The following is a 15,164-nucleotide window of genomic DNA, read 5'->3' as shown; positions in this document are numbered from 1 at the left end:
AGCACTACCTGGTTATTAATAAAAGCCTAGGATTTCTGGCAGTGCAGTGTCCTACCAGGATCTTTCACTACATCCAATAGGTCTACTGGATGACAAAGCAATGCATCACAGTACTGAAGTAAGTGCACCACTGTATGTTCACTAGCACTGAAGGAAAGGGAGGTAACAGACAACTTTGATGATGTCAGGTCTATCAAGACAGACCTCTGCCCATACTAAGGCTCGGAGATGGAAAGAGGAAAACAACCTGCCCAGAAAACCCAAAAAAATTTGCAGAAAAAAAAATCCATGCCTCCTGACTAACTTTCAAAAGTTAGTTGCTTAAAGAGCAGGCTGGAGCTTGCTTTATCCTTCAGCACCATTCTTTGTGTACATACTAAGTCATGTCGAAATTTAGCCAACTGCAAACGAGAAATTGATCTAGTAACCAACAGCTTCAGGTCAAATATTTGACAATTACAATGATTACTTCACCTTTCTCATCCAAACATATGAATTACAATTTGGCCTCCAAAATATAAGTCTCAAGAAAGGAAGCTAAATTCCTATGACATCACACAAAAATATGCAGGAGTTCAAAGAAGAGACACCAGCATGCAAACTACAGTATTGTACTGTGTGCTTTCCAGATAACTGAGCTCTTGCACTATATTCTATCAGGCTTTAAACGAGAAAAGTGTTTCCAAAAGCTTTGTAGTATCAGAGGAAACACTGTTAATTTGAGCTGTACCAACACCTTGAAACTTGAAAAAAAAAACCCCAGACTAGTGTGAACAGTGTACCTTGCACATATTTGTAGTTCTGACTTTGAAATGCCAAAATAAAGACCATTTCTATGATAATGTAAATCAATAATTTTCAATGCTGTTCTATATGAACAGCTACCACAGCTGTTTTGTGTTTTTTTTAGTTGTTTTATTTTGAATAGCGCCATAATGCACAAAAAATTTTAAAACATTTACCTGGCTCAGAGCTACAGTACAGCTATGCATTAAAGTAGCTGACACGATGACTTTTTGCGTGCTTTTCCAGGCACTGGAGTTTTTCTGTTAATTTGTCGCACAAGGTCATAAAAGATCTGAAAAGATAGAATCAGTTGATTATGAATATTAGGAGGCTTCTCTTAGAACCTTAAGCTTTGAATCCTCACACATAATGCACTCACATACTTAAGAACTCCTGAAAATATTTAGTTATCACAAAGCTATAAAGTTAAGTTGTATACTTAGTTTTCTCCTTGGTTAAGATAACTGTATGCCAAGGGTTCTACAGTTTCAATGAAGCAAATTGGAAAGGCATCTATAACCCACAGCTATTTAATCTCTGGGTCAAACTCATCTGAACTCACATGAAAAATGCCACAGTGATCAACTACTCTATGGTATTACTTTGCAGTTTAGCAGTAAGGTCAAGAAACAGGTCACAGCTTTCTTCTAACTCAAATCACTCTTAGGATATTCTTTTAAAGAAAATTCTAGTAAGTTTTAACTACAGATTTTTCATGGTAACTCACATATACTACATATTCAATAACAGTCTCTTGTATTCAAATGAGATCATGCTTTTCCAGATACTTAAAAAATACTCAAGTCTAAAGAACTAATTCCACCTCCCTAGACCTACAGCATGACAGAAGCATTACATTTCCTAGAAAAGTAACTCATTTATGGGACTCTCACACTTTAAGTCTTCTAGAATTCTAATAAGAACGTGATTTTTTTGAAAGGCTAATTTAAAACAAATCAACATACAACATTTCAACAGCATTTGTTTAATTCATAATTGACATTGCTCCAATTACTCCTGCATCATGCAAACTAAGGAAGCCCTCATGCTAAAGCCATCCTGGCACTTTTCTAAGCACTGGCTGCAAAGCAGCAAATATTCCAACAAGGGCTTACAGTATTTGCGGGAAGTTGTAGATTATTGAACATATGACTTTTATACAGTTACAGTGATTAATTTGAATTTTTAAAAAAGTCAATGGCTTCCAGAAATTCCCAACACATTACTTCTATTAAAAATCAGCTGTGTTAAAACCACCATACTGTTTTGATTACTTGCAAGTCTTGCACAGAGGCCCTTTTAACTTGACTGATGCTGCCAACAATGTTTTCCAGATGACCTAATGAACTGTAGAATTTATCATAAAATTCAAGCTGTTCCAGAAATGTAAATACTAATGCAGCTTCTTTTTTCCTAAAATTTTTGTATCCCTTTCTTTATGCTGGCACCCCCCCACTGGATAAAAAGGCATGCATTATGGCAAATCCCCAAAATGCATACATTTGATTAATTGTCTAGCTCCTGTCAAATAAACAAGTAGATATATAGTAAAGAGGCTTTTACATCCCTTTTACTTTACAGTGCAGCTAATTTTAACAAAACATTTAATAGGTTTTGTACTTACAATCTCAAATAGCGTTAACACCAAATAAATCAAATAGTGGCTTAACTCCCTTTAACAGTTAAAAAAAAAAGATTAACAGTGCAATCTCAATTGATAGAGCTTGTATCAACTAAGGAATGGAACATGAGAGAAATATTCATCCCAAATTCATAAAAAGATAATTTGAAAATTACACTAAAATGAATATAACTTGAAAAAATTCCATGTCAAAGCAAAATACACCCCTTAACATCAACATCTCATAACATCAGGGTAGAGTTTTGTCCATTATAGTGAATATTATTCATGATTTTGTTAGTTTTTCCTTGACAAACAGTAAATGGTTATCAGGACAGTGTCCCACTCTTCTACCCTGACACCTCTCCCCACCACAGGTAAAATGCCTTACCTCGTTAACATTTATCTTTGATTTTGCAGAAGACTCTAAGAATGCACAGTTATTCCATTGCCTTGCTAGGTTCTGACCTTGTTCCTTTCCCACAACTCTTTCATCTTCCAAGTCACACTTATTGCCAACCAGAATCATAGGCACCTAAAAAAGCATTCAGTGACAGCAAAGAAACAATTAAAATTTTATAATGGCACAATGTAAATACACACTTAAAAGCCATCTGATTCCTCAGAGGATCCTCATTTTAATAATCAAGCTCTGGTATAACTGAAACTTAAGTTTACAGCTGTATGATATTTCAATCTTCAAATGAAAATGAGTGCATTCTGGTTGGCTTTTGGCAGGGCAATAGCGGGAATGGTTTGAGGATTAACTACACTGCCAATTGAGCAAACTACATGTTTTTTTAGAGGACTTAATGAAATTTCATTTCATTTTTAGATGTCTGAGGCATCAAGAAGTCTACTGAAGAATTTACCATATGACTCTTACAAATTCCAAAATCCTGGAAACAGTGTCCTCAGCATTATTCCTCAGCATATCACACAATTCTTATTAGCAAGCTACAGCACACAGAGAAAAGAAACATGCTACCTTACCAGCATTCCCAACTACAGAAAATGCTGAATTGACCTTTGTAGCACAAAAGCACCATCATATATTTTTTCCCCCTTCCTTTCTTTTACTAATTTAGGGACATAGCTAAAGTCCTCACAGATTCAAGTGCTGAAATAAGGTTTATAGTATTTTTACCATTTAAGTGACCAAGAAAACAAGTCATGCCTAAGCTTTGGCATAAGAAAAGCTTTTTCTGTGAATTCTGACGGAAACTAAATTCACAACTTGAAGCTTATTATCTTTCTACTGATATTGTGGAATGTTTTTCAAGACTGAGGCATGTCTTCTGAAAAACACAATTCTAAGCAAATACCTCCAAAATTATACTAATCAGCATAAATATAACATACAAAGTAAGATTTTAAATATCATCACATTTATCTTGATTTTATTGTACCAAACTAATTTAACGATAAACAAGACTATTACTTGGTAAGTTGTGGATGAGAAAGGTCCATGCAACTAAAAATATTGACCTTTTGAGATAAATTTGTGATAATGGATAATAAATTGCTTCAAGAAGAAATCTGCTGAACATAGGCAAGACCTGCAAGTGCCTATGGTCAAGGAAGTGCAAGATGGTTTGTATTAAAAAAGTCTTAGAGTATGCTTCCCTGAAACTGAAATGGTTTATATATTCTGTGTCTGCTGACAGCACAAGCATATGGAGATACATGCAGTAAGGAATATATCAGTTATCAAAGTTTGCATAAACACAGTTTAAATGAGATGATCACGCTTAAAACGTGTTCATTGCTTATTTTTTTTCTTCAAGAAGGCAGTTTTTCTGCCTGAAGGCTACAAGGTGTTTCTGTTAAAAATACTCTTACTGCTGTTTTCACATTTGAAATACTTCTTTCCTTTATTAGGGGACCAAGCATTCACTTCCTCTGCTGTAAGGATCTTTTCATCATTTATAAAATATAATGTTTTAGTCTCACTTTATAGCTTTAATAATGCTAAGAGATGCATAATAGAAATTGTGTGGAAATAGGATGACAGAACTTAACTGTGAGCAGACAGACAAAACATAAAAGCTACATCACATACAAGTTTAAAGGTTACAACTTAAACTTTTATTCTTTTAAAATACTGTAAACAGTAAGGATATTGAGCAGATGATTTCACTGACAGTAATTAAGGCAATAATAGTTGTTTTAGAAATGTTTGCTCCAGTCTAATGAATAAAGTTATACCCAGTTTCAATTAAGGTATTTTAAAGAGATTAAACAATTCTCCATATAACACATGACAAGTTACATAACTCCCATTCACCTTGAGAGTTGCATTTCTGTACTATGCATCTACTGGTTCTTACATCTTAGCTTAAAACTTGGAAACCACCTGACTACAATGTGTACACTGCAACATGCTAATGAAAACTTTAAGTATTAAGAATTTTTAGAGATCTTACATCATCAGTGTCTTTGACTCGAAGAATCTGTTCTCTTAGATCCTGTAAATCATTAAATGTGGACTGAGCTGTGATGGAATATACTAATGCAAAACCTTGTCCATTTTTCATGTACAGATCTCTCATTGCTGTAAACTGTTCCTGTAATTTAAAAAAAGATAGAGATGTTGCATTCAATTTGCATTTTACTTGCACAAACTGCTATAAACTTTGTGTCCAGTTTAGGGAAATTAGAGTAATCTCACTGGAGACAAGTACAGTAGAAGGTACACTGTAATCTGTAGATTACAGAAGCTAAACTCCTCCTGAATCTCTCCTAGCCAACACCAATGTTTTCTCCATATCCTGATAGTTCCTTAAAATGGATCATAAAGTAACTGCATGCCTTTTCACACCCAATTTTGTAGTCTAGGACATTTCCTATACTTTTTTTTAATTATTATTTAATTGCAGGGAGATGGACTTAGAGGATGGAGACAGCTCAATAGACTTGTCACATTTCCATGACTTCAGTGACAACTAAGATATTGCAGGTATCACATCATATAACATCAACAAGTGCACTTGTTGGTGCACTCTTACCAGCACAACTGTAGAATGGCATGTGCCTCTTTCACGCTGGTGACTTGGCTATCTGGTGCTTGATCAATCACTCCCTGTCCCTTGCTGTATGTCAGATGAAAAGTGCAACTTATTTCTAGAAAAGAGCCACTCCATCTTCCATCTTACTGTATATTTACAGAGTATTACTCTAATAGGGAATTTATGTAAGTTATTGGACCAGATTACTGCCACACTTCAGAGAACACATGTTAAAACTCAAAGAGTCTTGAGCTTAAACTCACTGGAATCAATAAAGGAAATTACTGGTTTCAGTAATTTTGGAACTCATCAGAGAAAACCTGACCAGTATGTAAAGGGTCAGCATAACCCTTGTGCTTTGAGCTCCTATAAGCTGATGGAAGCAATACTATTTTTATCCCAATGTCACAGTACATCTCACACACAAAAGAAAAAGGACATCAGAAGAAAGCACGTATTCTCTACAGCAACAGAAATCAAATCTCAGTGGCCAGTAGGTCCTATTTTTTTTCTGGGCAACAAACTTAAGTCAAGAGCACAATCTTTTTAAATGTTCTATTTCTTTCTTCTGTTACAGAATATAAGCTCATGGGAAACGTGTAATTATTTTCTGCTGCAATACTCAAGTTTTTTTTAAATACGCTGAATATTAGTATTTAGGAAAGTTGTTTTTTACATACCGTTCCTGCAGTATCTAAGATTTCGAGCATACACTGTTGTGCATCTACTTCAACTTGCTGTCAAGAGAGAAAGATGTGGTTAGAATTTTTCCCCTTGCAACCCTCCCCTCCAAAGACATCAGAAGTTGTGTGATTTTTAATAAGTAAATTCATAATGCATAAAGCAACATAATGGCTTAAGAAGATTGTATGGATATACACTTTGAAAACAGCAGGAAGAAGCCTTTCAAAGAGCCCCAGTGACATTTTCAAATGCAGTGTCAGCAGCCAAGTACCGCTTTGCAAAGTGATTAGGGATTTTTGATTATTTAAAAGGAGACTGCTAAATTTGTAATGATGGTTATCAGCAACTAGCACAACTAATTTCCACTTGTTTCAGGGATCATCACAGATTGAAAGAAAAGTACAAGTAAAAGCCAGAAAACTGGACTGGCATACTCAGGCTCATTTAAAAGTAAATTACAGCTACAAGGGAGTAAGTAGTACACAGAAAACAATTAAACAGCCACTACTAAAAGTGGTGTCCCCAAAACAAGCCTTTAGGAACACTAATTAGAAAATTGACCCAGTTGAGAAAAGTTTGCAAAAAATGGAAGGTTTAAGAAGACAGAACAATTTCTGTGTTCATTCCAGAGTTCCTCTATCTAGTGGAAATACCTCAAAGAAATGGCCCGGAGGGCAGCATAGGACATGGAAGCGCTCTTAAGCTGTTTCAAATGTGGCACTACCCACATTTAATTTTTTTTCTTCTTTCAAGCTATTGGTAAACTTCCTTTGTTTCCATTTGCACGTAAAATTCCTAGTTAACAGATTACCTCTTCTCCATTTATGCACTGTCACTAGTTTAATTTGCAGCTGTTCTTCTGTAACTAGGTTTGAGCTGGGGACAGGGAAGGGGAATATTTGCCCTCCTCTCACACCTTCCCCATGTTCCCTATGGATTGTGATTCCTTAAAAATAAGGACTATTTTAACAGGTATTGTTGCTGAAGTTATTCAGCTAATAAAGCAGCATTTATTCACTTTATGAAGAAATATTTGGGGAGTAAACCAATGCATAAAGTTTCAAGACTTCAAGCTCAATTATTTAGACGAACCAGTCACATCCTCTCAACTTTAAATATTATAAAATTACAGTTAACATAAATAACATGGAATTTCTACTGCCAAACCAATACAGTTTGAAATCAAGAAGCAAGTTCAAATTGTAACTAACAGTGAGAAGGTGAAAATGACTACATAAAGCGTTGTCCAGATTTTAGCAAGACTTGAACAATCTGGCTGATTTGAAAAGAAGGATACCCAGAGTTATTACTAGTTATTTCAGGAACAAACTTGAAAGGAATATTATAAATCTTTATTAGCAGCAACAAAAAAAAATGTAGTTAGCAAATGGCAAAATTTCTTCGGATGACGTTACTTTTTTAGGCTCCATGGAAACAACCTTTGGAAAAATTCACCCAGCAAACATCATGATTCTACTATCACCTAAAAAATGTAAATATATAACAAAGGAAACACTTCACTTTAGATCAGCCTGTGAATGTTTTTTGGTGTCATTTACTGGGTAAATTACTCCGTATACTGGGGTATATACTGGTATATACTGGTAATTTACATTACCCAGCAAAGTCCTGCACCAAACACTGAGATATGGTCAAAAATTCCTACTTCAGTAATACACAAAAAGTGTCAACATAGAATTTGGTTCTGCTATTGTGTCTTTAATAAGAGTTCTAGCTTTGGAAGCCCACATACTTAAGACAGACTTGGGTTTTTCCAACATACAGTTTATGTGAGGTCAAAGAAAAGAGGTATGAAATTATTATTTTGCTCTCACTAATTCCTCTTCTGTTCAGAAGAGATTCTGGTGACTGTAGGCTGCAAAAGTTCAGTTCTTTATGCACCACCTTTGTTCCAATACAAATGTAGCTCAGTGATGGAAGAGGAGGTCTTGCAGTTTGCCCATTCCCAGCTAGGCTTTGTGTGGCTTGCCTCCCTTGTATAGACACCAACATTTTTGTGGCCATGTGATGAACAACATCAGAGTATCAATGCATACGAAAAGAAGAGTAATTCAGCTAAAAAAGACAGACAGATTAAGAAACTAACACAGCCAAAAACTTCTCCCTTGCACCAAATGGTTAATGGTAGCAGTTTGGATATAAACTACCTTAGTCTGGAATCTTAATTGTGGTCTCAGGTAAAACTGAAGAGTGAGCAATATGGAGATTCAAGATGATGAAGCAGAATCAGACCTTTCAGCCTGTCATGCTGAAGACAGGAAGAGAGAAACTAACAGGCCACTTGATATAAGTGCTTGTTCAATTATGACAGGCTTGTGTTAACTTATTAATAAAACAACAACCCATGTAATGGAAGCATACCTAGCTATCATTTAAATTGTTATGAGTACAGTATGATAGATGCCTCCAGTATTCTAAGGGTGTGAAGTTGTTTTTAGCTATTTTTCCAGTAGCAAAGCAGCTTAGTACCTCCAAGGCCAAATCTACATGCAAATATTAACACACAAACAAACTAATAATAAATATTATAAAATTGAGAAGTTGGAATGTTTTTTGTATTTTTTTTTCAATCCATGTTCCAAACTCTGACTATGAAATAACCATTTTTAACTGATTAGCCAGCAAGGTATTATGTTTATATGTTAAAAAGCTAGTCTTGAATTATTCCTTTTAAACAAACTTTAGGAGAACATTTATATTTAAAAATTGTTATCTGGTTTAATATGGCATTTTCAAGCAGTGACTCAAATATTTAACATGTACTATAGCTTTAAATTTCTGTAACACTAGGGAGGTCTTTTGTAGGTACCTTTCTGTAGGAGTCTTCTATCGTAGGATCGTACTTTTCAACAAATATTCCTTGAACAAACTGTACAGTCTGCAACACAAAAGTTTTGTAAGATTCTCTTGCATAGCAACATTTTGAAAACCTTGTACACACATCACTGTTCTAGGTATATACTCTGTTATCCATAACATTTTTAAAGCAAATCAAATGATTGTCATAACTATAATTTTAAGAAACAACAGGAAGTTAGATGTGCATGCCTATTTAACTACTTAACAGTTAGATGAAGCAATGCTACACTTTCCTTTATCCACTGTCACATGGAGGGTAAGAATTAAAGCATGCATCATTTTAAGGTCTGCTTAACTCTTAGAATCAGTATTAGGTTCTAGATGACCAGAATACTATACAGCTGCACAGCTTTTACCTTTGTATTTAGAACTACTTCATCTTCTGCTACTTATCTGCCAGCACAGGAACTAGTCAAAAAACAACTGCCAGCTTTCACTAGTCTTAACTATACCCAGTAGGCTGTTCCTGTGTACCTAACACAAAGGACATTTTTAGCACAAGTCAAATGGAATTTAAGATTCAATGGCCAAGTCAGAGTAGGCACATTCAAATCCAGAAATGCTGCAGTAAGATAAAGAATTCAGAGGTGAAAGAAAATGTTCTTTCACAATCTAATATGATTAGTCATTTAAGTTTTTCTTTATGAACTGCTGCATAAGAGAATAGATCTTACTCAAGGGAGTGTGCAAGTTCTGGAGCTTTATGGTAAGGTGCACAATTAAATGGAAAGATGCAAAGTTCTTAGGTGGGCAGAGAACATCATATTTTGTGAACTTTTTCAATGCTAGTCTAGGTCAGACTAAACCATTCTGTAATCATTTAATTGTAAATAAAAGAGCTCATGCATTTTAATCATCTACCTGCCACAGCTACATACCTACTCTCAGAGAAATGATGCAGCAAACACATTAAACTTCCCACCAACATGCAAATCTGTATTTCTATCTGCATAAGAGTATTAGCAATAAAGAAAGACACTGCTGTCAAACATTAAGCAAACAGCACCCTGAAGACCTTTCTAGAGACAAGACTTATGGGGCAAGCTAGTTTACATCCTTTGAGAGATTCACAAAGGAGCTTGATTTCCCACAGACTGATAGCACCCATACAAAAACAGCAGTATGTGAGAATGCACCAACGGGTACAGATGCACCCAGTAAAGGATCTGTTTTCTAGTCATGAAGCCTCATTGAGCATTAGTAACACTTACATTTATTTGTGCACACTTACATAAAGAAATATACTTCAGCAGAAAGCGTATTAGAGAAAAAAAAATACAAGCCTAAAAAAACCGTATTTGAACTGCCTCATACTTACCAGAGCAGACTTTCCAACACCTCCAGAACCAAGAACCACTAGCTTGTATTCACGCATGATGCAAGAGATAAATCACCCTCAATATCTAAAACACACAAAACACCAGTCTGATTAAAATTTGATCTACATGCGGGAAGTACAATAATGACACCACAATCCAGTTCACGAAGCAGGGCTTGGTAAGAATTCCTTAGTTAACTTCTTTAATACAGCAGATATTTTCTAACTATCAACTCTCAATGCAGCTATTATAAAATGCTGCAAACCATCAGATATAGTATTTGCTCATAGTATATACCTCATTGCTGGTTCTCCCATAAATATCGAATAAACCCTAGTATACTAAAGCTAACAGTTACTATTCATAAGAAATAATTATCCAAGAGCATGAATTTTATCATTCTGAAACACTTAAGCACTAAACAAAGAATCACAGAGACCTTAACAGGAAAATTAAAAACTCCCCTTCCCAGCAAACAAACACTTCTTAAAAAGAACAGCAGGATCCCAGAAATCATTTTTCAAAAAAAACCCTTTCCCTAGACTGAAAACTGTTTTATGTTCCACTAGATCTATTATGACCCATTTCATGAGTAAGTGGAAGCAACTAAAATAGTATTTTGAGATTATACCTCTTCTACAAGCTAGATCTGCTTCCCTGTTCCACACTAGCTGGTGTAGTTACCAACAACAAACTATGAGATCTGCTTGCTCGTCTTTGTTGGAAACTGACCCATCAAACCAAAACAAGGCCACAGATTTTGGGACATGTGGTCATACTGCTCAAAACTCCACACCACCTCATACAGTCCTGCTGGCAACTGAACTATCAGGACTGTTACTGCTTCCCTGAGAGGAAGGTCTCAACTCCTTCCCTGCAGGGACTCCAGCACTTGTGAGATTGAATTAAACATTTTCTCCCCTCCACCCCAAAAGAAAGATGAAACCCTCCCCAACTAATGAATAATCTATAGGCCAGGGAAAAGGGAAAGTGCAAGGATTCAACACAGGTGCTTGTAAAAGGAAAAAGGTAAGCAGGGAGGAAACTAAGGTAAGAAAGATCCTTCTCACCAGTAGTAATTTGACAGCATCTCTGAAATCTCTGAAACACCGTCTCTTAGGTGTTGAGCACAAAATGCTAAGATGATTTATGCAGAAATTAAACCACCATGGTAGAATCCTGCCTTTACCATCACTGATTAAATCTACCAATTGTCAGAAGATGAAGAAATCAAGAGATCAGGTCCTATTTCTTCTTGCAAATGCAAAATCTTTCAATTTATCTAAACTGTCCGTCACAAAAGGAACACAAGGAGAAAACCTTAAGGAAATAATTGACCTGATGTCAGCAAAAGAGATGTCTCCACAGGCTTCCATTACCAATACATTTCGACACTCTTCCTATTTTCACACCTAATAGGACATCTTTTAACTCCTGACTTAAAAAACTCTTTCCCTTTCTACGAAATTTTTTGTGAACACAGATCACGAGAACCATTTCCACCACAAGTTTCATCTATTTGGCACCACTGAAAATGCTGTTAGATCCATTAATCTGTAAATTGTGCAGTCTTTCTATAAACAGGATTGTTTCAAACTGTCCTGAAAGGCTCCTCTCAAACTCATGACAAGTTAAGCCTATAACTACATTACTGTCATTTCTTTAAAACAAACATTCAATTATCCTTTTATTTTTAGAAAGGTATCACTAGAATGACATAAACATAGTGAGTGCAGAAATCCCAGTACAGTAATCTGGGAGAACTGCAGCAATTTCACTGTCTTTGAAAGAAATGTTTAAGCTGAATTTTTCAGTCTTCACACTGAAGTTAGCAACTAAATATGGAGATGGCAATAATGAAGGCTGACAGTAGTTTAAAAGTAATAGAACTTTAGCAGCAGGTACTACATATCTGTTTTAAGTTATTTCTTTTTCTTACTCAACAATCCACAATTCCAAAGCAAATTAAAAATCTTGAAATAAATTAACTTGGTTTTAGTGAGAGACTGCCAACTTCATTTTTGGCTCTGAAACAGCAATTCAGGAATTTAATGCAAGCTGAAGCTTCTTTCAGCATCCAGACTTGGAAGTTCAACCCTAAATATCCAATCACTGTACAACATTCTGGAGCTGATTTTCCTACTTTAAGTGGTAGCACACAATTAAAGTATATACATAAAGTATTACAGCTTGGTTCGGCAATCTTCTTAATCAATGAACACCTAAGCAAAAAGTTTTTTAAGATCTTTGAGAACAAAGCCAGAGTGCTGTAGAGGTTAAACATTTCTCTGACATTCCCTCCAAACTCGGGCAATTGACAATGCAAGTACCAACTTCTTTGATCATGACAATGTTTTATCGTTTGTACAGTTACTTTTTAACTCACCGAGAGTGCACAGCAATGCTTTATATATGTACACACCCATACAACATGGAGGCAGCTTGGCATCCCTGCACTCATCTCATTGTCTGGCCATTACACCTTGGAAAGGAACACAAACAAATGTATCCCCTAAAACACTTTAGGAAAGCTAACCTGGACATCCCTAACACAACAGGCAGCAGAAGCACCATCTATAGTCTGCTGCCACTTGTATCTACCATCCCACTGCCTTTAAGCAACAGTACTGATGTCACTGCACCTTTCTATTAGTGCTTTCTAAGAGAAAAGAAAACCTCTTTTCTAAAAGAAAAAAAAAAATCTCCTAGCTAAAAGAGCTTTCCTAAGAAAATGTTCCTGCTTGCAGGTCTTTGCCTCCTCACCCAAGAAACCACTGGATCATGCAGGACACTGCAGCCTGCCACACTATTTGACATTGTTAAAGCCTAGCTTAATATGCTTTTTCACTGACCAGTATGCCTCATGGCTGCACACATGTCCCAGACTAAGCTTTGGCTCTTATCCTTCCTGAACTTGACTTTCCAGTGATTCCCAGCTAACCTGACCTGGCTCTGCTCTTGATCAAACCTATTTTTCCACATCAGATCTTGTAGAAACTGCTGGCATCCTAAATCTTAATCATGCTCTTACTTTATTTCTCAGTTGACACAATGTTTGACTCTGGAACTAATAATGTATCCAGATCCATCCAGTGCCAACAGGATTTCCTTTTGACTCATTAGTGCAAATGAGAGGGGGGAAAAAGCAGAAGACAAAGTCTGAAAGAGGAGGTTTAAGCTATAAAACACTGTATCTCTCCGGCATTTCTAGAATAAGTCCAACAACAGTATCTCTCTGTAGTCCCCAGCTCACCTTGGGGATACAAAATGAGTATACTCTAACAAGCAGAACAGAAATAAAGACACTAAGATATGTGAGCAACATAGCATAGCAAGACGTCCCCAGATTTATTCTACCAACCACCCAACAATTAGAAAATTAAGTTTAAACCTATTCCTAGCAAATATAACAAGTAACCTATTTGAATCCCCCTCTTCATTTAATGGAAGTTATTTTACAGAAGAAATTTTACTTTAAAGGCTGTCTACCTATAAGGCAACTGACCTGCAAGAAGTGACAGCAATGCCAACTTTTCTTTGCATTTTTATTTTTCCATTCCCCTATCTTTGGGCAGTAAAATACTGTCAACTATGGCCCCTACACAGACGCTAAAGAGCAAGAAGATAGGAAGCATGCGTAAAATAAGACCTTTTTTCATTTAGTTGGAGAAGGTACTGCCTTATAACAGCAGTTTTTATATGCACAGATATATCTGACCTAACTGAACTCTGGAGATGCCTAAAGTTAAGACTTAGCTACAAAAAATAAGGGAAGTTACTTTTAAAAAACAGCACTATCACAAACTTGATTCTAACGTTGTCTCAGTTATACAATCCCTCAAAAGTACAGAGCTCAGTGCTAGATTGCCTCCATTAACTGACAGTGACTCCCCAAGAACTGCCTTACACACTTCCTGAGATACAACTGTCCATAAAAATCACTGCATCTGTGCAACCTCTCTAAGTTAATATTACTTTTTGTACTTAGTGAATTAGTGCAGTGTATTAAGCTAACTGCTTAATTCTATTTCTTCATCACATACTTAAAACTAAAGTACTCGATAAAACTAGAAGAGCACATGTACACACTTGATATCCACACAGACACTTTCCCAATAAAGATTCTCTCTGAAGCATGAGCAACACATCTTTGAATAAGCCCATTAGAACAAAAGGTTAAGCAGAACAAGTCACTGAAAATGCAGCATTTCAGAAGTTTCACATCTGACAAGGACTGTGAACATGGAACTTGCTTTCTGCTTCTGCCCTTCTCAGACAAACCAGGAAAAAGTGCCTCCTGGACATTTTTGTCAGTAGTTTCTTGAAGCATGTCTCCAGAAAAATGCAAACCAGAGATGATGCTAAGGAAGTTGAGGAATAAGTAACCTTACTATAGAGGTCAATTGAAAAAACTGCACACTTACAGCTTGTAAAGTTTTTCTAAAAAGCAACCATGCAATAAAGAATTCAAGGAAATTCATATACTACTGGTAATTGGGCTGGATGTAATAGTTGTGAAAATGAGGTTGTTTTTTTTTTTATTTACTTTTCTTTCAATTCCTTCAGTTTCAAATTTTGGGTTCTGACTGAACTTTGTTATCTAAGGGATAGGAAAGCTAATAATCCTATTTTTTCAAGTGATATTAAGCCATATGAAGCTGTAACTGGAGCTCAGCCCCAGCCAAAGACATGAACTAAGTGCAATCACTTACTTGAAGATATCCCCAAAATTTGCTTATATGAACTAGTTGTTCAGGTATGGAATGAAATAAACTGGCCCTCCCAGATGCTTTATCATTTTCAGAAAGGATCATGATTATGGAGCACTTAATAGACACCATGATTCTTGTTCAGACCCTGACATTT

The 15,164-nt window shown here is 35.9% G+C and overlaps 1 protein-coding gene across 3 annotated transcripts in view; it reads right to left on the bottom strand.

Annotated features, from left to right (window-relative positions):
• Positions 1-15,164, bottom strand: part of RAP1B (RAP1B, member of RAS oncogene family) — a 34,075-nt gene that overhangs the window by 5,386 nt on the left and 13,525 nt on the right. For all 3 annotated transcript variants that reach the window (XM_033514848.1, XM_033514849.1, XM_015628115.2), the window contains 6 exons: positions 10,298-10,382; positions 8,930-8,998; positions 6,096-6,152; positions 4,834-4,974; positions 2,799-2,942; positions 963-1,078 (listed from right to left, as the gene is read on the bottom strand). In XM_033514848.1, coding sequence (XP_033370739.1) covers positions 992-1,078; positions 2,799-2,942; positions 4,834-4,974; positions 6,096-6,152; positions 8,930-8,998; positions 10,298-10,354 — 555 coding nt within the window. In that variant the 5' untranslated portion in view covers positions 10,355-10,382 and the 3' untranslated portion in view covers positions 963-991. The remainder of the gene's footprint in view (positions 1-962; positions 1,079-2,798; positions 2,943-4,833; positions 4,975-6,095; positions 6,153-8,929; positions 8,999-10,297; positions 10,383-15,164) is intronic.

The sequence above is a fragment of the Parus major genome, chromosome 1A (genome assembly GCF_001522545.3).
Source record: "Parus major isolate Abel chromosome 1A, Parus_major1.1, whole genome shotgun sequence".
NCBI classification, from domain to species: domain Eukaryota; kingdom Metazoa; phylum Chordata; class Aves; order Passeriformes; family Paridae; genus Parus; species Parus major.
The sequence above is the reverse complement of the archived record's forward strand: the minus strand, read 5'-3'. Positions and strand labels throughout refer to the sequence as shown.